This window comes from Hypomesus nipponensis, chromosome 26 (genome assembly GCF_054491055.1).
Source record: "Hypomesus nipponensis isolate SF chromosome 26, ASM5449105v1, whole genome shotgun sequence".
NCBI lineage: Eukaryota > Metazoa > Chordata > Actinopteri > Osmeriformes > Osmeridae > Hypomesus > Hypomesus nipponensis.
In genome coordinates, this window is record NC_140386.1 from 5,062,934 (window position 1) to 5,087,414 (window position 24,481).

Consider the following 24,481-nt stretch of genomic DNA (forward strand, 5'->3'; position numbering starts at 1 on the left):
GTGAGTGAGTGAGTGTCTGAGTAAGAGAGAGAAGTAGAAAGTGGGTGTGTGAACGAGACAGAGAGAGTGTGTGGGAGAGAGTGTGTGGGTGTGTGGCCAAGAGAGAGTGTATGTGGGAGAGAGTGTGCATGTGTGATTTAAGAGAGTGTGTGTGTGGGAGAGAGAATGTGGACTGTGTGAACGAGAGAGAGAGAGAGCGCGCGCGCGTGTGTTTACGCCGGGAGCGTGCGACTGTGTACGCCGGCGTCCTTCGCCGTGTGTGTTCTGAACACATTCTCGCTATGTTTAGCCCTCCCAAGATGAGATCCCTGACCGGATGAATTCCATCAACCAGACGTACTCATAACAATCGCCGCCCCCCCCCCCCCCCACACACTGCTGTCACCGCCCAGCCTCAACCGTGAAGTCATCCTCCTCAAATACTCGCTCGCTGTCATCGGCTGCGGAGCTCTCACCGCGCTCTCTCTCTCTCTCACGCACGCTTTTTCGAGCGAGCAGACCTGATTCCGGCTCACCACTGGGCCTGTTTCCCAGACCGCCCCTTCGACTAACCCAGCCCAGCCCCCCCCCTCGCCCTCCACGCCCCCCCCCCCCCCCCCCCTCCAAGTCTGGATGCGGACCCACACCACAGGGCAGCACCAGAGCGGTAGCAGCAGGTCATTCCTGCTTTCTGTTTCCTGATTAGGCGCCTCAGGGGGCTCGGAATAAACACAGGGCATTAGCCAATCACGGGGTGTTCTCAGGGTAAAGATATGTGTCAAAGACCAATCACAAATAATGACTTCAACAGGAAGCTATTATACATACTCATAATCACACACCCCAGGTCCCTCAAGCATTACAGCTTGGAAGCATTTTGGCTAGCAACTATTTTGTTTGTGTTGCTCTAACCCAAACCCACCAATGAAAAGAGCCATTGTAAAAAAAAAAAAAACAGTTTTAAAAGGCTGCTAAGGAGAGATTACTGTGTGAACATTACAAATATTCAAGTGTGATCCAAAACACACCGTGTTCTGGTGATCGTCGTAGAAAGGAATTCGCCACAATAAATAGTCGGCACTCTTTTGTTGCATGGCATTTCTTCGTTGCTCTGAGAATATTTCATGACCTTCCAGTAAATGTTTTTGTCGAGCAACGATGACGGTGCACATTCCAGTCGCCGTATCTCATCGTAACGGCATTGTCGAGAAGCTGCACAGACATTGGTCCAGAGCTCAGTCGCCGTCCTCCGCCTGGCCGGTGTGCTTGTGGAGAGCGACAGGAGAGAATGCGTCAAGCTAAAGGCTAACGTTGTAAAATGCTCATCATGAAAAGAAGAAGAAAAAAAAGCCTTTTCTTGGGTTGTGCTGAGAGCAAAAACAGTAATGCTGCTACAAGCGTAGGACAGAAATCTGGATTCAGCATTTGCCTGACAGAAAAATATTTTTCCTTTAAAAATAATTCCTATGTATCTTGCTGAGACAATCTACTGTGGATCACTCTGGTCTACTCACAAACCCTTACTCTCAGGGCACGATATGTTACACAGCATATTTCTTCTCATGGTATAATGTGAACTCGTGATGTTGATGCACTCGTACACAGTACTGCACTCGGGCCAACAGTAAGACCTTTTGGACAGCCCCAAAACATCCTCCAAATGGACGAACGGCCACGTAATCCCGCTCTTGCGTCCCAGTTCTTCGGGCGTGGCCCTCCCCAGCCTCTTCGAAACCCTCGACGAAGTGGCGTGAGACGCGGACCCGGATTCAGGTTTCATCGCGCTCTCCGTCGTCAATTAGCGTGCGACGCGGCGCCACTTTGATTGGCGAGAGGAGAGGGGCTCTGGGAACGTTGTGGAGCGAGAGGGGCCGATGTTTGAGGTGGGGGAGCCGTTCCTTCAGCTCCCCATCCGGACAGCTAATCCCCCCCCCCCCCCCGTGTGTGAGAGCTTCAGCCCCGCGGTCACGCACATGGTCAGGGTTTTTCTTTGAGGGCCGCCGCGATCACGCAACACACACACGCACGCAACAGACCCACACACACACGCAACACACTGGCGTGATCTGAGGTGTTTGTGGTCCTTCGCTGAACCCCTCCAGGGGCAGATGTGGGAGATACAGCCCCCCCCCCCCTCCAGCCCTGGCGGGCCCCAGGGTAGACTGGAATGTGTTAACGCCGGCCTGGCCGGCCACAAAGCCCATTGTGCACATAAACCACCGAGGAAGACAAGGAACGCTGCGAGGGGTCAAGTTCTCTCCGAGATTTATAATCACGGACGACCACAATCACTCACAACCGGCCCTCAAACCTTAACCTTCTCTATTCTATACCGGCCAGCCTCTCTCTGCATGATATTGAAGTGGGGAACAGATGGAGAAGAAGAGAGAGGGAGTGGGGGGAGAGGAGAGGGAGTCGGCGGGGAGAGAGGTAGAAGAGAGACAGAAGAGTGGGGTGGAGGAGAGGGGAGTGGGGTAGAGGAGAGAGAGAGAGAGAGAGAGAGAGAGAGAGAGAGAGAGAGAGAGAGAGAGAGAGAGAGAGAGAGAGAGAGAGGCAGGCGGGAGAGGACGCGGGGACCGCGAGTCCATATCTGGTGGAGATCTCACGCTCTCCACGTCTCGAAATACCTCCCGAATGTTGTTCCTCTGCTCCCGGCCCTCCCCACCTTCTTCCTCCCTAGGTATCCGCAGATGTTCTGCTCATAAACATTTGGAGACACCTGCCCCGCATTCTGGTCATAACATCCTCGCCGCTTTGACTTCCACTTGGCAGAAAGCGCCGCCGTGTCCTTCTCCCCAGACCATCAGATTACATAAATAACATGACATCTGCTGCGAAAGAATGTCTGTCTTATCCTGTGTTCTCCATTAAGGCCCAGGCCTAGATAGCGGTTTGGAGCGACAGCATATAGACTCGCTTTTTCCAGCCGCCTTTCGACGTCCCACAGCGTGAGGTTTGTGCCTAACGGCTTGCTCCCCCCCCCCCCCCCCCCCCACCCCCCGGGCCTGTCTCGTCTCTCAGATCATGCAGCAGATGAGTGACCATCGCTATGACAAGCTGACGGTGCCCGACGACATAGCAGCCAACTGCATCTACATGAACCTGCCCAGCAAAGGCCATGTTCTTCTGCACTGCACGCCAGAAGAGTTCCCAGGGAGTGCCAAGGTAAAGCACGCACACGCACGCAGGGCCTTCTCAAAGCCCACGCACCACTGTGCCTCAGAATGAGATGCGATCGTCTCATGCTCTGTTGTGGTTCCGGAAAATGAGGGCGCAGCCGTACCATTAGGATACCTCTGTCACAAGCCGTCGCAAACACATCCGATGAACTCCCCATTCACACACGACCAAAGCCAACACCCTGCAATCTTCAGAGACAGCGCCGAAACCTCAGAATGTACCCTGTGGTCAGAAACAAACTCCAGCATTTATTTATAGAGTGAAGAATTTGGGAAATTATGCCTTTTTGGGTGCAGAATGACCGTTGAGTCTCCCAAGAGCTCAATATTTTTCCGGATGATCGACTGAAAGGGAGTTTGACTCGAACCTTATAAAATCCTGCCGTCTCCTGCAGAAGATTAGTGAGTACTGTGTTTGGTTGTGTAAGTTAGTCACACAGAACTCTTTCTTTCGCCCGCACACATAGCGTACACACACACACGTTTCGCGTGCCCATGCTGTGCAGCAGCGCTGACTGTGGTTGGTTTTGAAGAAGAAAAAGAAATCCTCTTGGGAACTGTCACCGCACAGTGAGACAAGGCAGACGTTGGATGCGAGTCAGCTCAACGTTGGGTCTTCTGTAAGGCTGCTGCTTTCTAAGACTGAACTTTTTTTACCCTAATACCCCAGGTCTAGGGGGGCTATTTTTAGCCGTGCGCAGTTACATAACAGCCCTCCTTGAACAAAGGCAGGAGGTCACAAGAGAGGGTTGGGGGGCTGGGGAGGTGGAAGGGGGGGGGCATGACAGGGTCATGAAGTGGGGGGTAGTCCAGGGGGGGCATCTTGACCGAGTAGATAAAGAAGTCGGAACACACAAAGGCCTTTGTGAAATACGGTAACCCCCCCCCCCCCCCAACGACCCCCACCCCCCACCCGGCCAGGGCAGTCTTGCCCCCCACCCCTACCCCCCCCACCCGCTCCCACCCTCCTTCTACATTCATACCTTAGTAATAAGAACCCAGCTGGTGGGCTCAGACTCCCATAAAAAAAAAGAGACTCTTTCGGGGAGACTGACGCTGTAAAAGGCGGGTTATGTTCCAGCTTGGCAGAAGCGCAATTTCTCATTTATGGTTAGCATCGCTGCCTTCAGTTGTCTTAACACGAACAGCCCCATAGGAAGGCAACAGTAGGACCCGGTGCGTTAGGAACAGAGAATGCGATTGGCTAGTCTGTGACCTTAGGTCCCTGCTGGTTGGACAAGCCCAGGCCCAGCATCACAGGCCAGAGGGTAGTCAGAGTGTGAGAGAGAAAGGGATCCTGGCCTGGAAGGCTAGTAGGAAAACACAGGTTTTTCTTCTGGAAAAGAGAAGAAAAAAAAAATAGTAACAGCGCAGAGTGACACATTGCTTTATGGGGGCCTTTTGGGATGTCGTAATAGTTCTCACTCTTATTGCAAAAGACAGGGAACTTTTTTTCTGAACGCGTTCGTTCGGGACCCTTCAGCCATTGGCTTCTCGGAAGACGAGGCGCCGTGGCGTGAACAGGTAAAACACTCGAAACGCTTCCTGTGGTCCTCCAGTCACGGTCTGTCCTCTCCTCTCTTCTGCCCCCACCCCCCTCCCTCCCCCCTCCCTCCCTCCCTCCTCCCCCCCTCCCTCCCTCCTCCCCCCTCCCCGGGGGTCCCTGTAGGTCTTCGAGAAGCTGAAGGACCACATGCTGATCCCGGTGTCCAACATGGAGAAGGTGAAAGTGGACGGAGCCCTCACCTGCTGCTCCGTGCTCATCAACAAGACGGCCAACATCTGAGCATGCTCAGAAGGGGGAGGCGGGAGGGGGGGGGGTTGGGGTGTCTTGGTCCCTCCCCCGGTGTGGTAGCATCATGTTCTCAACATCGGGTCAGGGCAGTTTAGTGACGATTCCCAGTGGTTAACCATCCCTTTCCTGCACACGCAACTGATTTGGGATCTGATTTTGTTTTCTGTAGTTACTGGCCATTGGTTATGGGGTTTGAGTAAGGACATGAAAGCAGATGCCGAATCAGTAGCGCAGTGCAGGAAAGTGACAGCATGCCATGTTGAGAGACCTCCTGCTCTACACACACTAAACACCTAACCCCCTTCTCTGTCTTAGAGTACTTGTGTAAATCAATCCTTGTGCTTGCTGGTCAACGTTTACAAATCTCTAAGAAGCTATAACACTGCAGTGTTGATTAACATGATTGATAGAAGCTTTTTTTAAAGCAGGACAGCTCAAGTTGTTTGAATGCATAGTGCAGTAGGTCTATTAAATGTACTAACACAGATACAGCAAGACAAAATTATAATGACTGTCTAACTGCCGAGTGGTCTATATATTTGTAATGATTTATTTTTAGACTCTCATCGCACCAATAGGAAGCTATTTTTGTGAGGACACCATCAAGTTAAATTAATTAACCGCCGATGAAATTAATAAGGAAATAATTTGGCCTTTAAGGTGTTTTTTCTTTACTCAACAGATGCATTTAATTGACCTCAGAACTGATGATTAACTATCTAACGTGATTGTTGATGGGTCCCCAGCTGTGATGGTGGTGCTTGTTATTCCATCCAGCGTCAATGAGGACCGACTCCCCTTGTTAAACTTTCATGACATAAACCCCCAACTTGTGTCGGGGCTGAATGTGTCCCTGCCCTGTTTGTAATGTGGGCTTTTAATGTCACTCGTTTGGACTTTATTGCCACCATGTAGCCCTTACCAACAAGCGTGGCCTCGCAACCACTGCGTGCTCAAATCTGAAATGATCTGACGGATATTCCCAGCAGTGAAGATACCAGTGCCAACTGTTTTTACAGCCTCTATTGTTTTTTTGCACTCCTTGTCTTGGCACATACTGTGAAATTGATGTAAGCTGTGGGTCATACCATATGATCGGACACCAACTGTTATCCATGCTGGAGAGATGGTACACTCCACAGGGCCGCAACCAGAATTCTTCCAGCATGTTTACCACGTTGTTGGCGGCCAATGACAGCTGTGTACTAGTGTTCATAAGGATCTCTTCCCCACATTGCCTTATCCCTGTGAGTTCCAGGACCAGAACATTCCCAGCGATGACTCACTGATCGGATCCCGGCACACACAGGCATATGCACACAGAGTCTGCACACATTGGGCTTATTCTCATTTCACTGACACCTTTTGTCGCGCGGCGCGATGCCGATGAAAACATTGTCCTCAGAGGAAGTGACGTCACTGGCGGTCCCGTTCCCCGTGCTTGTCAGCCCGCGCCGATGTGCACCGCGGCCGCTCGGGGAGGGGCGAGCGAACCGTGATGAAACATGGAAAGAATTCCTTTTGGAAGAGGGGCTTGTAAGCCAGTAAACACTCATTTTCTCTTAAACTCGCTCGCTCTCTTTTTTCTTTCTCGGTGCTATTGCCTCATAGACATTTCTGGGGAAATTTATGACAGTGATATCATACAGTCTGGCAATGGGGTCCAATGACCTGCCGTTAAAAAGCGTAATTTGTGACACTAGCAGTATATTTTACAGGAGGTCTTTGGCAGGCCTGGTGATGATACCATAGTTGCTGTGTGTCCAGCTCAGAGCTCACACACTTACAGGGGGAAGCAGTATTGGCCTGGTGCATGTGGTCAGCTCAAATGGAGATATTTACTTAATTTATCCGTAATTGTTATGTTTAAGGTGATTTATTTCCCTAACATACATGAGTCATGACATTGTGTGTTATTTAGGTACTCGGTTTTGTTTGGTTTTAGCAATTGTTTTGTGCCGGAGCTTAGCATTTATTAATTACCCTCTTGCCCTCCATCCTGATTTGAGCTGTTTATCCACCTTGTACAATAAAATTAAACAATCAATATTTTGTGTGTTGTTTTTATGGTTGACAAAGTGTAGATGTGTGCGAACATTTTGCATATGAAAAGTTATAAAGATAAAAAGCCCTCTATCGCCCTCCAGTGGCCAAATAGGTATGAGCCATTCTAAGATGAACAGTGTCGCTGTAGAACAACGGCAAACCCATGCCTTGTATTTTATTTTCATCCTACAGTATGACTAATTTAAGAAACTTGAGGATGGAACCATATATAACCGTACCATACAGGACTGGGAGAAAATGTTCCGTAAAATTACGACTTCATTTGGACTGTTTTACGGCAACGCGTCTCCTTTACGTTCCCCACAACTTGTTACGTCTTCGGCGCAGCTTATTTCAAAATGGAGTAAAGTCGGAGTAAATATATAAAAAGCCATAGACTGAATAATATCGCACAGGTCTTTCTACCTCTAAACCAGCTTCTGCAATCATCTGTTTAATATGTCTGATAAAAAGAAACCCGACTCCTTCCATTTCTTCTCAAGCTACGATGACCTGAGTGATAGTAGCGACAGCAATAGCAGCGATTCGGATGAGGACCGACAGAAATCGGGCAAAAAAGAGGGGACTGCTGCCTCTGGGAGTGGAGGGAAATCTCCCCAACAGGGCACCAAGAGGGGATCAAGTGGAGCTCCATTGCCGAAACCTGACGATCTGTTTAAATCGGTGTCCAAACCGTCTTTTCTCTACAATCCACTGAATAAACAAATAGACTGGGAGAGTCGCACTGTTAAAGCCCCTGAAGAGGTAGGCCTGGCAATTGTAACTAAATAGCTGGATGATTTTACAGATGATTTTACTGGTTCGATACATTTGGATTCTAGATAGAAACCACATGCATGTGTTTGCATGCAGCTGCACTTGACAAGAATAAAATGTGCACTGGACGTCTTTGACCTGTGTGTATACTTCACCTCGTTGCCATACCTGTGCCATAGTGCCTAGTAGCCTAAATTAAATGTTCACAGCATGCACGGTGTTATGCATGGATTGGCCCTCTTTTGCTGTGCGTGACCTACTCACGATGAAATAGGCCTACACTTCACGAAATTTCTCTCCACTCCTTGCACTGCAGCCCGCCAAAGAGTTCAAACCATGGAAGACCAACGCCGTCCCCCCTCCCCAGACCTACGCTACCGAGGAGAAGAAGAAGGGAGCCCCCCTTGGGATGGATATGGCCATCAAGTGGTCTAACGTGTACGAAGACAACGGCGACGACGCGCCCAAGCCTCACACGGGCAACGCCATCTTCGTGCCCGAAGAGGAGCAGCTCTCAGACTCCGGTGAGCACTGCGACCGCCGAGGGCCCGCATAGGGCCGCGCACGTTGGACGTGGTCGACTGGTGTGACTTCTCTGTCGAGTGATTTGTTCATGTCCCCTTTCCCTGTGTAGACGGGGAGGATAAATCGCAGTCGTTGTCAGCCAAGAAGCGACGGGTGGAGAGCTTCCAGCAGAAGGAGAAGAGGAAGAGGGATATGGGACAAGCCACCTCTGACAAGAGCTTTGTCGAAGAAGAGAAAAGAATCCTCCGTCAGAATGCCGAGTGAGGCCTAAGTCCTCCATGAAGCATGGGCCTCAATTTGTGTCTGGGTCCACTAATCCTCAGTGACTTTCCTGAAGCTCTGCCCCAGACACTCCTCTCCTCTGTGACCAGCCCCTGGTTAAAAAGTGCTTGTCTACCCTGTCTATCCAGGATATATTTAATAGACGTTGTTGTTGTGATACATCCTAACTTGGTTTGAACTCCTTTTCATGAGTAGAATACTCTGACTGGAGGGAAACCTGTTTTCAGTCTGTGTGCGGGTGTTTCTCTTGTTCAATGGTATAGATGAGGCCCCATTTACATCAATGTCCCTCACACATGAGCAAACTTATTTTTATATGGCAACTTTTATTTTTGAGTAGCAAAGTATTTGATGTAAGATATTGAATTATTTTTATTGATTATTGTGTTGACGGGATTCTGACATGAAAATAACAATTTACTACTTTCCACTAGATGGCGCAACAGAGCCACTATTGTATTTTGCCCTTTCATGTTTGCCATATTTTACACTCAACCACATGTTGACAGTAGGTTGGTTTTAAATGCCTCTGTATTACACAAATGATGCAATAAATAGTGTACGGTTGTATAACTTCGTGAGGGCTGTCATTTTTTGTCACTAATCAAAATATTAGGGCTGTATCTTAATTAACACATTTTGTTTAAGATAAAATGTGTTAAAGTCTTAATGCTCAATCAATTTTGTGATCTTGATGTGAGAACATATCAATGGCACACGCTTCTTTAGAAGGGCTTTTCATACATTCAGAATTTCTTTCTCAAATCTTTTTGTATTCAGTATGACACAGATACAATTCTGTCTGTGGCCTTGTATCCAATAATATTCCATTTATCTGGACTTGTTTTTATACTCATAGCTTTATGTCAGGAGTCCTTCTGATTGATGTGCATGAACATTTTTAGCAAGCAATGGAGCAAAAATAATGGGGTTCCTGCACTTTGCCCAAGAAAAAAAATAAAGGGTTGTTTCTGTTACTTGCTTGCAACGGTTTTGTGATCAGAGGCATTCCGGGTCTATCTGTCATCGTCCGTTGACAGGAAATACTAGTGAATATGCTTTTGATAAAATTCCAGTATCCAGGTATGTGCCTGGCCATGTCTGAAACGTAACGCAGCAGCAGGGCTTGAGATTTTATCGGGCATATTTGTGAACAAATAACTCTTCTCGCCTGACTCACTGTATGATAAATGGATATCGGGATGCATCTATCAGTGTTCAAGAATGCCTCATTTTCAGTGGTATTTTCCAGGAAAACAAGTGATAATGGTCTCCAGGAACTGAGCTGAGAAGTGGGTGACTGAAAATATATGTTTAGCGTTTGACTGTTTTCCACTGTAAAAGACTGGCCAGTATGAACACGATTTTTAGTGTATATTTCATAAGCTGCTCTGTCACAGACTGGACGTGCTCAGTAAGCCACACACTGGCTGTGTACACGAGCCATAGTGGGGCCTTTCGGTTGTAAACATATTGATGTATTTTTGAAATATCACTCACATTTCATGTACTTTCACTCCACCATTGCTAATGGATCACTTTTGGCACTTGGCAATGAATAAGTGTGACGTTTACGCACATTACTGTAAGGTGAAGGGGTTGACACTGGGCAGCGAAGGGGGGGGGAGCTTAATCCCTGCTTTTGGCTGGTGCTGTTATCTGCTTCGGGGCTCTATATTTATGCCCTTAGTGCTGCTAAGTGTAAGGATAGAGAGCTGTCAATGTGGCTTGCAGGGAATGCCTGGGTGCTGAATCGTCTCTTCACACTCAGGGGCCTGGGGCAGATGTTTTCTAGAAGCAAACAGTTGCTTTTCACACCACTGGCTGGCCTGGAAGGCCTAAAACAGATGTTGTGGGGGAATGCCATACCGGATTTGGGGCATTTCATGTAAGGCGACCACATGTTCGGCTTTGTGCACGTCCAAAGTACTGTGCGTTATCTCAATGTACAACATAATCATCTTAATGATTATGTTTTGGGTGTGCGTGTGTGTGTGAGAGGGGGGAGGTGAAATGACCAGTTCCACGATTCCCTATCCACCTGCCCTTACTTCAGGCGATATAAGGGTCAGTATTCACTTTTCGGGGCGAGGCGGAACAGGCTCACAGGCAATGAGGCTCCCAGTCAGAGGATCCAGGGGAAGGTCTTTATTCAGTCACCCCAGTGGAGCCAGACTCCACTGAAATGGGGGAACAGTAGCAGAGAGAGACGAGAGACAGGGAGTCTGACCTCTGTCATGATAAACATGTCAATGGATGTCTGTTGATAAAGCAGAGTGGAGACAAAGGCAGGGCAGGGGGCTGGCAGAAGGAGGGGTGGGAAGGGGGGTAGTGGTAGCCAGAGCATTAGCCAGGCCAGTAATGGGAGAGATAGGTATCTCTGCCCTGTCCTGTCATGCCTTAAGAGGTTTAAGTGGCTGGAGCAGGTTAATTACCTGACACAAGCACCAGAAGCTTGTACTGTAGATACTTCACTGCCTTGCTTGGGGAATTTTTTTGGGTGTCACATCTACTGTGTTATGAGTATATAGGGTTCTTCCTCCATGTCAAATGCTGTGTCACAGGGTCACTGGTCAATTTAAATACTTTCAAAGGGAATTCAGATCAATTGTCATATAATGTGTGTCTCATTTGGCAACTTTGGATCATTTTGCCTGAACAATTTGGGAAATAATCGTAAAGGTATGTGTCCATTCCTCACATATTTTCCGGAGCTGAATATGGCGGGATGCTTATGAAAAGAATGGTGGCTCAGAAGCACAAAGGCGTCCCTTGGCAACGCCAGTCCTGACAGGGATCCAGTCTAATTTACACCCTGAGAAAGACTACGTGGTCAAGGACATCAATTTACTTGTGGTGCGCATTTCCAAAAGGGAAGGCCAATAAACCGTGGGGAGAGTCCGGGAACAATAGGCTGCCATCGGGAGGAGAGCCCCAACAGCTGCAAGACCTCCTATCCCCACACTCTCAACCCTACACTGCTTCTCACACAAGACCCCTCTCTCTCATTTACTCGCCAGTCAAGCAGGCCTGAATGGCAGCCAGCTAAGCAGATGTTCTGCCTCGGCCATCACAAAGACCTGAGAATAGAACACGTCAAAAGGAAAAGCCTCCTCTTTTCCCGCTTGCGAATCCGTTTAGGAACTCGAAATAGCTCGGGGCTGCTAGGTGTTTTGGGTGTTTCTTGGGTTCTACGAAGTTCCTTGGGTTCATCATGAGTGCAAAGTTGGATTCGTTGAACTTGTGCGCACAATGTGAATTGTTAGTTCAAAGGGTTTGGACCAGGTCGAGGTCTAACAGTGCTGTAAGATGTCGCCCCTCAGATCCTCTTCCTCCATGCACCTGTCTGTCCCCTCTGCCCGTCTCACCACCATGGGGAGTAGAGCATTCAGCCCCTCTGCCCGTCTCACCACCATGGGGAGTAGAGCATTCAGCCCCTCTGCCTGTCTCACCACCATGGGGAGTAGAGCATTCAGTCGCTCTGCTCCCCATCTCTGGAACTCACTGCCACCCCAACTCAGAAATATTGATTAATTCCCCCATTACAAATCAAAACACATCTCTTTACTACTGCCTGTTCCACGTAATGTCATTTGCACTGCTTCCTTCTGTTGTTTTTAATGTTGTTGTATTTCAAATTTTTCTACTGGTTTTAATGTTTTTTTATATACCTCTGTACGGTGTCCTTGACTGCCGAGAAAGGCGCCTTGGAAAATAAAATGTATTATTATTATAATATCCCAAGATTTTCAGATAACCACAGCAGTCCTTTTCAAAGCCTACTGAGAACCTTGAGATGACAAGCAAGAAGCAACTTCCAACTTTTGACATGGACCCCACTACAAGAGCAACTGTCTCTCTCAGACTTTGAAAGCAATGTGAGTCAATAGCTTAAAATGACCATGGACTTTCAGATAGCATTTGAGCTTATTTCCACCCCAACAGTATACTTATTGGTTGAAGCAATGTTGACTTTAACACAATTCATAGATAGTTATGGGCTCAGCTGAACTCTGACAGGAAACTATGTTGTTAGAACATGATTTACCTTACATCATCTTGTGCACTATTTCACCCCAAAAAAATATGTTGACTTCTAACCCGCGGTGCAAGTCGTAGTCAGTCACTCATTTTCTCTTCTGTACAATGCAATCACTTGTTTTCTTTCTCTCTTTCTTCTGTCTCTCTCTTTCTTTCTCACTCTCTCTCTCCTCCCATGTGCCTGCAGGCTTTGACCTGTAAATAGCTGCCCAGACTAGGTCTAATCTGTCAGTGAGGCACGAACAGGCGTCAGGTCTACATGGCTCCAGAGCAATAACAGATGCTTATCTCGTTTTACGGAGGGGGGTGGCGGTGGGATGATGGGGGATTCCTAGCAATAAAGGCTCTCAATCGTTTCAGACATTGTACTCTTGTCTCTTCTTCTGAGGAAGACTGGGGTATGTCACGTTTGCAATGTTGGCTGTGTGTGACAAGTGTGTGTGTGTGTGTGTGTGTGTGTCAGTGTGTGTGTGTGGTACTGGTGAAGTATGTTTTAAAAGATTTTGTGGCCATTTTCGCTATCCCTGGGGGCTTCAGGGAGACACAGAGGTCAGGAGATCACTTCAGATTCATCTTAGATAAAGATAATGAATGAATGAGAATAAAGATACAAATCTGCCCTTTTCATGTGGTAATTGTTTAAAGTGATTATGTTTTCTGTGTAATTGCATCTCTGCCTCTCTCACTCACTTGTGGGATACATTTTTCCTGTGAGCAAATATTATATTTTTTTTTTACAAATGACAGGTGTAGATGAAAACTGGTTGGTGCAATTTTGGTATTTTCACTTAGTAAGAGAGGTGCATTTTTATTAAATTGAACCTAACCACCAATTCAACTAAAAAAAAAACGTTAGTCAATGTTGAACAAACGTTAAAATAAGCCACAATTTTTTCTCACCCATTCTATGACGTTGGCTTTAGCCCAATAGCGCATACTAAGTTCATAGTTTGCATTATTAGTTAACAATTTATTGAGAAAAAAATACAGTCTAATTGCCTTTCTACCTTGTCCTTGCGCACGACGTTGCGCATATCACCCACGCCAGAAAATATTCCAAATATTTGAACTGCACAGGAGGGGGGGAGACAGAGAGCTCACATAGGGAAAGGGGAGACAGAGGTGCTGTTGAGCAAGTGAGCTAACAAGCTAACTAGCTAGCAATGCTGTAGGCTTCTAGGCAGAGACCGAGGGACAGTGTAGAGGTGACAGTGGAGAATGGAGAGGACTCCGTGCGCTCGGCGAGTGTTGACCGAAGAGAGGGCAATCAAACTCGGTCTCTTCCTTTCGAAGAGAGTGTGCTGAAACAGGATAAACACCGGGCGGAAAGGAATGGCTGATCCTCTGCGGAGGACTTTATTAGCAAAACTTCGGGGGAAGAAATCCAAGAAAGGGACGACAGCTGGTGGATACGGCGCTGCAGCTAATGGGGGCAGAGAAGGTAAAGAAAAAGTTTTGCATGAGCGTGAACCACAAACTCAACCTGTAGCTATGCTCTCAGAACTGTGCCGTGAGGCTGAGAACATTGGTGGTAACAAGAGTTTTAGTGACGGGGTTTCTGAACTGAAGGATCGCCTAGTTCTGGATAGCAGCGTAGTGGTTCAGAGTGCACTACCGCAACGCGAGGCTGCCACCATGCACATCAACACTAGCCGGGGGAACAATCAGGGCAGCGCTGGCTCGGGGTTTAGGGCTCGAGTTAATGAGGAACTCTTGGGGGTCTCACTTCAAAGAGAAAGGCAGTCCGGGGTGAATGATAGGGATGACACTGGGAAGATTCATAAACATGGGCCTTACTTAATGGAACAAGTGCCACCAGGACCGCATGCACAGATTAAACACTTCGTCACCATGCCTCGCCAGTATAGCGGTGGCGATTCAATTGGGTTTGGGAGCAGTCGGAGTCACATTTTGTACACCAGGTCCGATGCGAACAGAGTAGTTGAATTGACAGATGGTCAGAATTCTGCTTCAAAGAATAGTGGAACAAATGTGTGCAAAGATCCGAAGAATCTCAGCGACGGGGCAGACCCCTGCCTCCAATTTATGTTCAACGCAGAGCATGTTGTCTCTCTGAATGACAGAAAAGATAAAGTGAACGATCACCCAGACTGCAATGGATTATTGGATACAAACGTAACAACTAACAGGACACATATGTATCTGCCAAGTTTCCCTTGCACATATCGACCGGCGAGTAGTTACACCGAGGAAAACATTTTGATTAGGAATATTGAGAGTTACGGCAGCTCAGCCCAATATTCGGTAGACGCGAGAGTGACAAATCTTCAGAGCCCAACATATTTCCCCACAGAATTGGAGATATGCGAAATTAACATGTCATCTCTATGCACCAGAGACGGACCTATCAGACATTACTCGTTAGATAGCGAGGACGACGATTATTACGATAACGAAATCTTACCCTTTTATGAATCCGAAAGAGCTCTGGCAAACGATAGAAAAACGTCAGATAAATTAGCACCAGAATTGACTCAGTCAGACTCAGGTGAGCAACATGCAACCAACAGTTCCCAGGAGACAGACAGGTTAAGGAGTCAGTTGAAAGAGGCCTACTACTTGCTAATAAACGCCATGCATGATATTAGTTTTGACGGTCCAGTCGGTGTCAGTGGTTTTCTAGACCAGACCAGTTCCTCCAGTCATTCTCAAGACAGCCTGTGTTCCAGGTCGTCTGCCAAGCATGTGGACAGTGACTCTTGGTCTTCCGCGGAACACAGTCCGCAAGGTTCCGACACAGACTCCCTCATGTTGAGTAAGAGCCATGAGCCATGTCTGACGAACAGACTGAATAGTAAAAGTCTGGTTAACCTGTCTGCCTCAAACATCAGACCTCCCTTGCGACGCTCGGCCAGTGACGGAGCGATTAAGTACCCTGACGGACCCCGCATCGACGCCTTCGCTCTCGGAAGCCTCGAGGCGGGCGCGGGCGGAGACGGGACAGCTCGGCCGGTCAGAGTCTCCGAGCTGTTGGATAGCGCCGGCAGCGCCGACCCGCTTCTGGAGGAAGCGAGGCTGCGTGAGAGCAGCGGCTCGGCCAACAGCCTGACCGGGTCGTCCGACAACGGCGCGGACGCCCTCGGAAGCGGGCCGGGCGCCAACGGCGGCGGCGGCCGTGCCGCGGGAGACTCGGCCAAAGGCCACGGCGTGACGGTGAACAAGATGCAGGAGTGGATGCACAAAGGCCGCCTGCTGTCCTCGGAGATGAAGCAGCGGATCCAGGGCCCCTCGCCTCGCCCCGCCGCCGCAGCCAAACCCGGGGCCCAGACGGGGCGAGCTGCCGGGGGGGGCAAGGCGAGCGCGCCGCCACCGTCGAGCCAGTCAGCGCTGCAGTCAGGTAGGACAGCCGTCTGGAGTGGCGGTCGTGGAGCCCCGAGCTCAAGAGGGACTGTTGCCGTCCGCCTCCTTCACCCATGTCAACCTCATCTGGGGTTGGTCCTCTTCTGGATGCAAAGCAAAGGGATGGAATGCCTCAACTCTTTGCTTTCCTTTTGTAGGATTCTCTTAACCGGTGGCGGGTCTCCTTCACACTAATTTAGGTCCATTTTTAACAGCGATTAGCACCTTTGGTCATAGGGTCACACCGTAGTACAAATAACCACTAACTCTTCTTTAGTTTCAACGGTGTTTTACGGAGGTGGTGGTGGTGTAACAATGTGAATGAATGCTCATGATGTGATTTGATGTTATGTATAATCCTGTATGTATGAGATGTAGACCTTTATCGTGCTGTAGAGCATCTGTATCATGAAACCATGAGGGCTTATGTGCACTGACAGCACGCGTAACACATTCCTTGTTGGCTAGCGACAGAAATGTGGAGATCATTTGAATGCTTGAATTCATTGCATTCAACTGCATTTGCTTGTCACAAGAACAGAAAGATGATATTTGGTACAGGGCAAACAGAACATGTATTTTGAGATGTGGATGAGTATTTCTTTTTGAACCACTCGATATTTTCTCACGTCGGTGTCTCTCTCAGTGCAGCATGGTGGTTGCGGTGGGTTGGGAGTTCGGTCCAGAGTAAATAGGCTCCAGGCTGCGTGTGCTTGGCCTTGTTGACTCTCTGCTGTACTGCTCGAAATAGAGCGTGATCTCTGCAGCGCAGCGGAAGACCTGGCTGTTTGTCTAAAAGAGAGAGAGAGAGAGAGAGAGAGAGAGGGATAGGGAAAGGGAGAGGGAGAGGGAGAGGGAGAGTGAGAGGGAGAGGGAGAGGGAGAGGGAGAGGGAGAGGGAGAGGGAGAGGGAGAGAGGGAGGCAGGGGGAGGGAGAGGGAGAGAGGGAGGCAGGGGGAGGGAGAGAGAGCTGTTGGCTCAGGACAAGCTTGTTTCGTCCACTTTCGCTATTTTTCCCTGCGTTTGTCTTTTCTTCCCTTCCTAACTTGTCAGTTCACCTCCGGCTCCTTCTCTAACCACTCTCCACGTCTTACTGTCCAAAACTTCAGAACCTTTCCATGGTTGGAAGCAATTAAGATTTCCCTAACAGGAAAAAAAAAAGAGAGAATCGACTGAAACCAATTTTTTCCCCCCATTAGTTTCTATTTTGTTTGTATCTTGACCGACCTTTCCACTGTTACAGCCAGCAAAGGCCCGCAAACAGGAGAGTGAGAATACTATTTCTCCCCTAACAGGATGAAAGATCGAAAAGGGAGAGAGAGAGAGAGAGAGAGAGAGGTGTAGTATGAGGGAGCTGAGAGGGCAGAGTTTTCTAGGTTTGTGGCGGGGGGCGTGTGTGTGTTTAAGAGGGGGGGGGGTGGGGGTGGGGTGGGGGGAGTTGGCCTGTCAGGTTCCCTCTTTCTTGATAAGTTTGCTCTTGCCAGCTCCATGGTAACTCGCATTTTAAAAGACTGGTGAGGGAATATTTCGAATGCCATTCCCGTTGTTTGACTAGTTTGCGCTCTGTTACTTAATTCCTCACCATGAATGAACAAAATGGAGGGCGATTAAGTATTTATTAACGTCAGCCCTGGGTTTATCTTAACCCTGTGGGCCTCCCACAGCTCCACAAAGAGCCATTCAAAAAAATATGTGTCAAAGCACTCAATGAGAATTACGACTCGGAGCTACAAAATCCTTTTTATAGGCCATATTCCATCTTAATGTATGCAGATACTTGTGTGCACTTAGTGGGGCTTTCCCTTTTGAAGTCTTTCAATAGCCTAATTCATTGGATTAGATAAATGTTTTGGTATGTTAGATTGAAGTGTAATCAGTTTGAAAGGTCTGCACTGTGCATGACACATTTACAATGTGAAATCCCCCTGTGGAATCTTCCCCCAGCATGTGCTGTGAGTTCCTTTGACTTAGGTTCTGGATTCAATATAGAACAGTGATTCACTATGATACACTATCGGGTGGCTGTGTGTGCGTACATCCATCTCTCTCTCTCTCTCTCTCTGTCTCTCTCTCTCTCTCTCTCTGTCTCTCTGTCTCTCTGTCTCTCTGTCTCTCTGTCTCTCTTCTCTCTTTGTCTTTCCAATTGTCTCTCTTTGCAACTTGTCTGTATAGAGCTGGTCGATGGTTCTGTGTGGGGCTGGGCTGGGGATATGCTACCCCGAGTGCCTGCCATGTGCGGCTTGCAGGAGCAGTATCCAGCCACTTTGCTTTAGTGCATCGGGAGTTCAGAGGAATGGAGCTTAAATCCAACCTGGTGTAGACGAATCAGCAGCGAAGGCGGTCAGGTTCACCTCAGGGGCTGTCCCAAGGGTTGCCCTTTGAAGGTTTTATTTTCTTGACCCCCCCCTCCCTCCCTCCTTCTCCATTCCCCTCAATCCCCTCCCCTTCAATACTTGTTTTGGCTAAGTCTCTCCCCCTCGTGAGAAAATAATCACCCTCTGTCTGCATACTTAGGATATTTACTATTTGTTGCGCAGCGATGTGTCTGAAAGGGGCTGTAAGACCACGGAGGACATTATCAAGTTTGTTTGCCGCATGCTCGTTAAATACACGGGGTCGAAGTCCCTCCCTCCCCCCCTCCCCCCTCCCCCGCTCGCGTGCACGAACGTGTGTACAGTAAGAGTTGGAAGAAAACATGTAACCCAATCCTCTTTGACAACCTGCCTGGCTGTTTCAGTCACGTCAAAACTTTTTTTTTGGGGGGGGGGGGGGGGTGTCTGCATCACGCCAAGTCTGGTTCCTGAGCCGCACTTACTCGTTTCGGTTTTGTTTTTTTACACTCCAACGGGTGGCACAATGTTTCGTCTTGTCTCCTGTTTTTGTGAGTGGATGGATTTATGGGTAATGTCGGTGCTAAAGAGAGATCCGATGTTCAAGGGTACTCTAAGTTTTATCCTGCTGGTTGCTGCGGGGCTTTTGATACAGTCTGTGCTGGCCTTCCAAACATCTCCTTTTTAAGAAGCTCCAATGTGCATTTTGGCATACTTTTTGAAGCATTTTAAATGAAAAACCTATTCGGTTTCATGACTCCGAAATGTTTGGCACCTCGTGGCTTCATCGACCCATTTGCCGGCAGTCTAGCCGAATCACGTGATTGCTTGGGACCTGTGACATACACACACACACACACACACCAATGCATTGTTTCTCCAAGCCATCTGGTACCTCTGTGTCCTGGGTGTTTGACGTGCCAACAGCACACTCTCAGCCGTTCACCGCCATGCAGGGGTGCAGAACTCAGGGAGATTTTTAATTGGCTTCTCCGCTCAAAGCTGTCAGGAAACTGGTGAAGGTCATTGGACTCCTGCACCAAATAGCAGCCAAGGGCAAAGGTTCAGGCCCGGCAAGCAGTCTCAATCTGGTTGAGTGTGTCAATATGAAAGGAGCCAGACAGTTATCAAGTGAACTCACCTCAGAATGGGTTGCCAGGTCATACTATGATATCGGGTCACCCCATATTGAAGATACTGTATGTTTTAAGAGTTTGAATGCTTGTTTGTGTTGCTAGTTACTTAGTTAGCTTAGTTACAATATGGAAAGGTATACGTGTCCAGAGGTTTTGGTAACCAGGCCCTAAACTGAGTTTACGGAGTCCCAAAATGTCCTGACCTAAACTGTGCCTAGATTTCAAGGTTTCCTTTTGAAGATGGAGGTGATGTGGGATAGATTAGACTAGAGTGTGCGATAGAAGGTGCGTTAGAGCGTGTGTAGGTGTTAGGGGATGGTTGTAAATCTCCTAGACGGGGTCTGGAATGCTGTACGCGTCCCAGCATGCTCCTTCTCTGTTATGAAAGACCCCTTGAAAAGAAACAGCGTCAACCAGCGGGCCAGGCGTATGCAAAATCAGCAGTCTCCATTTAACAACCGCTAACGCCAAATGCTACCAGGATCAGGGGACACTGCGGAAAGCGAAAACACCGTTCCCCCTTTGCCTAGCACATGCTAAAGCGAGAGTCCCGACCCCTCGAAAGAGAACATCAAGCTTAATCTGAGTTAATGCAAACACGGTGCTGGCTCATTCAGTGCAAACACAGTGCCGGCTTACTTAACACTCATGTGGCAAAGAGAGCTCCGTAGGCAGTGAACTTATGTTTGTTATATTGTAGCAGTTCCTCAAATGGTTTCAATTACATTTAAATGAGAGAGGCATGTTGATGGTCCTGTCTCTCTATTTAAAGTAGGATGCAGTATCTGCTCTTTTGAGGAGATTAGAGCGTATTATAAAGTGACTCCTGGTCCAACCAATAAAAGCTGTTTTATATGGCAGTAAGCATGTGGATAATTGGATAAAAGCTAAAGTAACGCCATTCACAATGGATTCATTTTCATCTGAGTTTATAGACTATCAAGTTTCTAGAGTAATTAAGCTCAAATGCAAGCAGAAAGGGAATGGAGTGTGCAGTATGAAGTAGAGCATGAAGAAAGAATCAAAGTTCAAGACTTTGTCTGTTGTGGTGAAAGGAACTTCAGACCTCCTGTTTGAGGGAAGTCAACAGCTGCTCTCATGAAGAGTTAATAAAGTGCATCAGAGACTGGATACATCTCACCAGAGTTGACTTTCTGGAAGCTAATCCTTGGGTAGCTGTTGCACCGTACGGTTCTGGCTCGGAGCTCTCAAGGCCTGTGTCAATAAAAGCAACCAAGCAAGAAAGCCCCTTAGTCTCAATCTACTGACCTCCGAGTTGCAGTTATGCAACAAGAAGGGCATGTGGTGATGTTTTTTTATGAATTTCATCGCTTTGATGGCGCCGGTTGAGGACAAGGTCATTTAGTTTGACATGACACTGCAGCACTTTCTCATTGAGCGGCGATATGCCCTTCTCACATTCTCACTCGCTTTCTATCTCTTCTCTCTCTCTCTCTCCCACACACACACGGGGGGGGGGGGGGGAGGACAGTATTTATTTCGTTTTCGAAGTGAAAATCTTCCCCAGAAGTGGTCTGTAATTTGGCGGTTGTAGCTCGGTTTGCATGAAATCGTGTTTCCTTAAGCACAGGAGAAGTTTGTCATTAGCGCGTCGAGAGGCACGCCTGGGAGAACAGGCGCGTTTGAAAACAGTCTTTAGAGAGGCCCCGGCCGTGCGTGTCGCGGCAGGACAGAGCTCTCAGCCGCGGCTCACGGCCGGCCTGTTTTTCCTTCCGGCATCTGCTCGTCAACTCACCTCTTGTCAACACTCAGCTGCCAGAGCCAAAAAGACGTGTCAGACGAGGCATGATTTGCAGTGTTACTTTGCAGTTTGTAATTGGGATTGTGTTGTGTTGGGATTTTTATGATCTGCTTGGTAAACAGGGACCCGCTGACTGTCAGGCAGTCCTAAACTCGATGAACCCTTTTTAAAAGTGCCAACAACCACGTCACATCTACAATTTTGACTTTTGTAAATGTACTAAATTGCCATTGGGGGTGCTTGTGTCAACCTCATAACGCCCTACTTCCTGTCACCTGTAATGTCTGAAGTTTTTTGGGGGGACGATTGTGAAACGCTCCTTCTCCTGTGAGATGTCTTTTGAGCGCGCAGATTCCCCGAGCCGATATTCAAAACCACATCGCGTCTCATCACAGGATGGAGAGATGGAGTAAGCCAGTGGTCTGCGTGCTAACCAAAGGTTTCATGATACAGATGTTTACAATGTCGAATTTGGGAGATTGACTGATTGCTTCGCATACTATCAAACTCCCAAGACTGGTGAAATGTACCCCCGCCCTGCAGACTTAGGCGTGTCTCTCTCTCTCCTGCAGCTCTCATTGAGAATGTCCACAGCTCCTACTCAAACGGATGTGAGCTGGCAGGGGGAAAGGGCATCGATCCATCGCCATGGAGAGCCCCGCACAACAACATCACCGTCTCCAAGAAACGCAACTGGCTCCAGCAGAGCTCGGGGAAGCCTCACGCCTCGGACGACGTCCAGGGCCCCCCGGGAGCGGAGGAGGACGGCGGCGGCGGCCCCGCCCCTCGCCCTCCTCCGAGCCCCTCCCCCGAGAACCTGAAACTCCCCCGCCCGCCCCCCTCCCGCCCCCTCCGACTCAGCCTGCCCCAGGTGAGTGTGGGCCACGCGCGGGTGGCCCCCCAGCCAAGGCACGTGGACCCGGCCGAGGAGAACGACGCGGACGACGAGGGGGAGATCTGGTACAACCCCATCCCCGAGGACGACGAGCCCGAGCTGACGACCAGGCCCCCCGCCAGACTTCAGGTCCCCGCGACGGCCGACCCCCACAGGAGGCCCAGCAGGGGCGGGGAGGCAGGCTGGACCCAGGAGGGCTGCAGTGTCTCCGGGCTAGAGAGCGTGGGGGAATGCCTGGGCGGTGGAGGTGGGGATGGGAGTCTGGGGAATGCCGTACATTCCATGGAGATACAGCTGCACCGACAAACACTCGCGTGCAAGCCTCCGGAGGAGGGGCCACCCGGCAGAGCTACAGGTACAGACTGTCCTTTCTCCTCCCCCGCCCGTCCCCCACACCTACATCTACACTCTTCATCTCAACCTTGCTCTTTTCCCTCCTTCAGCTCCTCCCTTTCTTGCTCTCTTTCTTTCTCTCTTTCTCCCCCAGACTGCCTATAAGGATTTGTTGTGCCAGCGGCTGTCTGACTGTTTGTGGTTGTCTCGCACCTGACAAACTAATAGCAGCTTGTGGTGATAATCGGAGGATCAGCAATCCATTTAGCTTTCAGTCATTTACTCCTCACCTTGTCTCCGGGAGCAGGGCTTGCTGCTAGCTCAATGCTGTTTCCCCTCCCGGTCTGTTCAGTTGGATGGAAATTGACAGGACCACAGTCTATAATCACATCTCGGCACACTGGTGTCACTTATTAGCTAAACTCAACCAGGCGGAACGAGTTGGCATTCCTGAAGAAAAATAAATCCTATGAACTTTGTGGCAGAGGCACAAGATTGTAAACATTGAGATGAATATATATATATTTTTTTGTGATTAGCATTAGCTTATGCGCGTGTGTGTTTGTGGGTACTGTTTCCTGTGGCATCAAGTGAGATGTTGACAGCTAGCGCACAGCTCCCCGTCTCATGATGGGAAAAGTGTTTTTCTCATCTTCATTTGCCTCTGGTGGGGCAACATGGCCGCTTGAACCCACTTGACAAACTCCTGAGATGAACATTTAATTACAATTGTTGACTCCTCTTTGGCATGCAAAAGGCCGTCTTGTCTGTTTGAATGGTAAGGCTGAATAACTGTTTGAGACCAAATCCACCACAGCAAGACGCCACAAACAGCTATTTTGCCATGATAGCAACAGGTCTCTTATGAACGCCAATTGCCTTTGTTGCCTTTTCCTTGTTGTTGGCAGTTGTCATTTTGACTGACTGGTGGGAAACATTATGGACAGGCTGTAAAGCCATGGCCTTCCCTGACATCACGTGTCCACAGTCTTCAACCTGAGAGCCCTTTTAATGAGTGATTAGGATTAGGCTGGCCTGAGGGGTGCTAATCTAGTCCTGCGCTAGCACAGTGCTAGCACAGGACTGGAATAACAAAGTAACACACGCACATCCAATTCAAGCAAGGCTATATCTGCCATTTAGTCAGTAGATGTCACTTTAACACTCATTTAGGTAAGCGAAGACTGATATGACTTAGCCTTTTATGCACGTGATGCCTTCTTGAGTGGGAGTGACTGGGTCTGTGCCGTTAACAGCCAGGCTTTGACAGGAGCGCCGGCCCTTTAACGAGGGTGTCGTGTGGAATCTTGCGCCGCCGCGACTGTGTCGGTCACCTTGTTATTTTTGAAAGGCTGCTGTGTTGTGAGAGGAGGGGAGTGGCCCCGTTCCGGATCTAACTCACTGTTGTTGATTCTGCGGTCGAGTCCCGCGCGGGGGGGGTAGGGGGGGCGCTCGCCGACGCCATTACAAACTTCAGCCTGTGTCTCCACAACCCCCCCCCCAAAAAAAACAACGTCCATTTACCGGGCATCAAAGAGGAGCACGGTGTGTGGGTGTGTGTGTATTTGTGTGTGCCAACAGTATTACCATCCGTCATGGCTTTGAGCCCTGACTGACTTGGCACGGCCCCCGGTTAAGCGGTAAACATACTCCCATAATCCTGCGCGTCGTCACAGGAGCTGGCTCTCTCTCGCCCGCTCCTCGGCGACCTGGACGGGGCGAGGAGAAGCCTGCGATTAGGTCTCTCTGGGAGGGAGGGGGTGGGGTCCACTGCTGTCTTGGTAGTCCCTGAGTGGAGAGACCCAGGCCATGTGGTTAGAAGCTAGCCTTGGGGAGGTGGGGGGGTTAAGCAACGAGTCAAAAGGACAAGTGTCTGCCATGGGATAGCTACCCCAGGCTAGTTAAGCGGTCCTTGTCCACACTGCTGCAGTCCCAACAGGGTGTATTGGAGGACTGCCATTCAGATGAAGGTGACCGCCTAGCCAGACTATTTCTTGGAGCCTCCCAACCAGTAGTCACTTATGCGAGAGGAGGCAAGGCGA

General features: G+C 49.0%; 3 protein-coding genes across 5 annotated transcripts in view; all 3 read left to right on the forward strand.

Moving 5' to 3' along the window:
* Positions 1-4,985, forward strand: part of ddah1 (dimethylarginine dimethylaminohydrolase 1) — a 40,352-nt gene extending 35,367 nt beyond the window's left edge. Inside the window, exons 5-6 of one of the 2 annotated variants that reach the window (XM_084693090.1) lie at positions 3,001-3,144; positions 4,828-4,982. In XM_084693090.1, coding sequence (XP_084549216.1) covers positions 3,001-3,144; positions 4,828-4,944 — 261 coding nt within the window. In that variant the 3' untranslated portion in view covers positions 4,945-4,982. Of the gene's footprint in view, positions 1-3,000; positions 3,145-4,827 lie in introns of both variants that reach the window. The other variant, XM_084693091.1, reaches the window with a different exon arrangement.
* A 2,326-nt stretch (positions 4,986-7,311) lies between these two features.
* On the forward strand, positions 7,312-9,156 carry c26h1orf52 (chromosome 26 C1orf52 homolog). The gene is made up of 3 exons (XM_084692854.1): positions 7,312-7,764; positions 8,093-8,300; positions 8,411-9,156. Exons 1-3 carry the CDS (start codon positions 7,459-7,461, stop codon positions 8,563-8,565), a joined length of 669 nt encoding a protein of 222 aa, XP_084548980.1. The 5' UTR covers positions 7,312-7,458; the 3' UTR covers positions 8,566-9,156.
* A 4,585-nt stretch (positions 9,157-13,741) lies between these two features.
* syde2 (synapse defective 1, Rho GTPase, homolog 2 (C. elegans)) overlaps positions 13,742-24,481 on the forward strand; it is a 30,063-nt gene continuing 19,323 nt past the window's right edge. The window contains exons 1-2 of one of the 2 annotated variants that reach the window (XM_084692817.1): positions 13,742-15,982; positions 21,784-22,461. In XM_084692817.1, coding sequence (XP_084548943.1) covers positions 13,957-15,982; positions 21,784-22,461 — 2,704 coding nt within the window. In that variant the 5' untranslated portion in view covers positions 13,742-13,956. The remainder of the gene's footprint in view (positions 15,983-21,783; positions 22,462-24,481) is intronic. The other variant, XM_084692818.1, reaches the window with a different exon arrangement.

Excerpts from the sequence above, each read along its gene's own strand:
- c26h1orf52 (XM_084692854.1), top strand. The coding sequence starts at position 7,459 with ATGTCTGATAAAAAGAAACCCGACTCCTTCCATTTCTTCTCAAGCTAC. Across the intron at positions 7,765-8,092 it reads CTGTTAAAGCCCCTGAAGAG|CCCGCCAAAGAGTTCAAACC; the intron begins GTAGGCCTGGCA and ends CTTGCACTGCAG. Across the intron at positions 8,301-8,410 it reads GGAGCAGCTCTCAGACTCCG|ACGGGGAGGATAAATCGCAG; the intron begins GTGAGCACTGCG and ends TTCCCTGTGTAG.